The following is a 1,907-nucleotide window of genomic DNA, read 5'->3' on the forward strand; positions in this document are numbered from 1 at the left end:
AACCCATCATAATTAGTAGTATTATTGCCAAAGGACCTTACATAACGAGAGATAATGTGTGGAGAACAGATTAAGACATATTTAAAGGATGCTACTGAGTGCAACAACCAATGAGGCAGTTATTTTTACTGATGTTCCTTGGCACCCTCTTCACACTGGAAACAAATAAAGGAAGAATTTATTTAAGTGCCAGGATCACAGACTTCTACATCTTCCTTTAATTTCCCATTCCTTACTCAGAGTGCTTCTTCAGGATTGTTTTGCAAAAATAATGAAAAAATTCAGCCTTCACAAATGTTATCAGACAGTTTTCAGCATAACAGTCTAACTGGTTGCAGCACCAATTTGTTTGCTTCCCAAACCTACATAAAAGAAAGGATGCACGGTGAACAGCACTAAAGTCTTGTCAGGACTATAAGTAGTCCTGCTAAGGTTTAGTCATGTAGCACATTCGGTATGATTTCTGCCCCTCTGGTGCTACTAAAAGACTCAAGGGAATAGAAAATCAGAAATGACTTTCATCTGTCAAAACTACTGAGTAAAAAGAGACCTCTGTCTTCTGACATATAGAATCTGTTAAGAGATGGAAATTAATAGCTCAGTTCTAATGCTGATTAATAAAATACCTAAGTTACCCAGATACATTTTTTCTTTATAGCTGATCAATATGTGTTTCTTTTCTTGGTGCTGATTTATAAACAGTAATATATTTTCATGGGAGAAGAAAACCAAACCTATGTGACTGAATTTGTCTTCCTGGGCCTTTCACAGGATCCACACACACAACTCCTGCTCTTCTTCCTTTTTCTGATCATCTACCTGCTGACTGTACTGGGAAATCTGCTTATCATTGTGCTCATCCACACAGACTCCAGGCTCCACACACCCATGTACTTTTTCCTCAGAAACTTGTCCTTTGCTGATCTCTGTTTCTCTACCACCACAGTGCCTCAGGTGCTAGTCCACTTCCTGGTAAAGAGGAAAACCATTTCCTTTGCTGGATGCTCAACTCAGATATTTGTTTTACTTCTGGTTGGGTGTACAGAGTGCGCACTGCTGGCAGTGATGTCCTATGACCGATATGTGGCTGTCTGCAAGCCCCTGCACTACTCTACTATCATGACACATTGGTTATGTGTCCAGCTGGCTTTAGGATCCTGGGTCAGTGGAGCGTTAGTATCTCTGGTGGATACCACATTCACACTGTGTCTGCCCTACCAAGGGAACAATATCATTAACCATTTTTTTTGCGAACCTCCTGCCCTCCTGAAGTTGGCTTCCACAAATACCTACAGCACAGAAATGACCATCTTTGCGATGGGCGTGGTCATCCTCTTAGCTCCTGTCTGCCTGATCCTTGTCTCCTACTGGAATATCATCGCCACTGTGATCCAGATGCAGTCTGGGGAGGGGAGATTCAAAGCTTTCTCTACCTGTGGCTCCCATCTCATTGTTGTCGTTCTCTTCTATGGCTCAGCAATATTTGCCTACATGAGGCCAAACTCCAAGACAATGAATGAAAGGGATAAAATGATCTCTGTGTTCTACTCAGCAGTGACACCCATGCTGAACCCGATCATTTACAGTCTGAGAAACAAGGATGTCAAAGGGGCTCTCAGGAGAGTGACTGCAAAGTAGTCTTTTTGAAGGTGGAGATCTTTAATCATCACGACAATTTTAGAGATATATAGAGAAGTGATTTTCTTATAAACTTTTCCCATTTTAATCCCATTCTTCCATTTCTTTTCCTTCTCCTATTTTCTTATATCTAGTCTAAGAAAATTTAGTTAATTGTCTATTCAAAGCAAGGCATACTGATAGACAAAGGAAAGAAATACAGTAGGGGTTGTGGGTGGGAGGATGGGTTAAATAGTGATGGGGATTAAGGAGTGCACTTGTTGTAATGA

The 1,907-nt window shown here is 40.8% G+C and overlaps 1 protein-coding gene across 1 annotated transcript; it reads left to right on the top strand.

The window, feature by feature from the left end:
- Nucleotides 1-714: 714 nt before the first annotated feature.
- LOC144245335 (olfactory receptor 2D3-like) lies at nucleotides 715-1,638 on the top strand. Its single transcript, XM_077780707.1, has one exon. It carries the CDS (start codon nucleotides 715-717, stop codon nucleotides 1,636-1,638), a length of 924 nt encoding a protein of 307 aa, XP_077636833.1.
- The last annotated feature ends 269 nt before the right edge of the window (nucleotides 1,639-1,907 follow it).

This window comes from Crocuta crocuta, unplaced genomic scaffold, assembly GCF_008692635.1.
Source record: "Crocuta crocuta isolate KB4526 unplaced genomic scaffold, BGI_CrCroc_1.0 scaffold2863, whole genome shotgun sequence".
Lineage (NCBI taxonomy): Eukaryota > Metazoa > Chordata > Mammalia > Carnivora > Hyaenidae > Crocuta > Crocuta crocuta.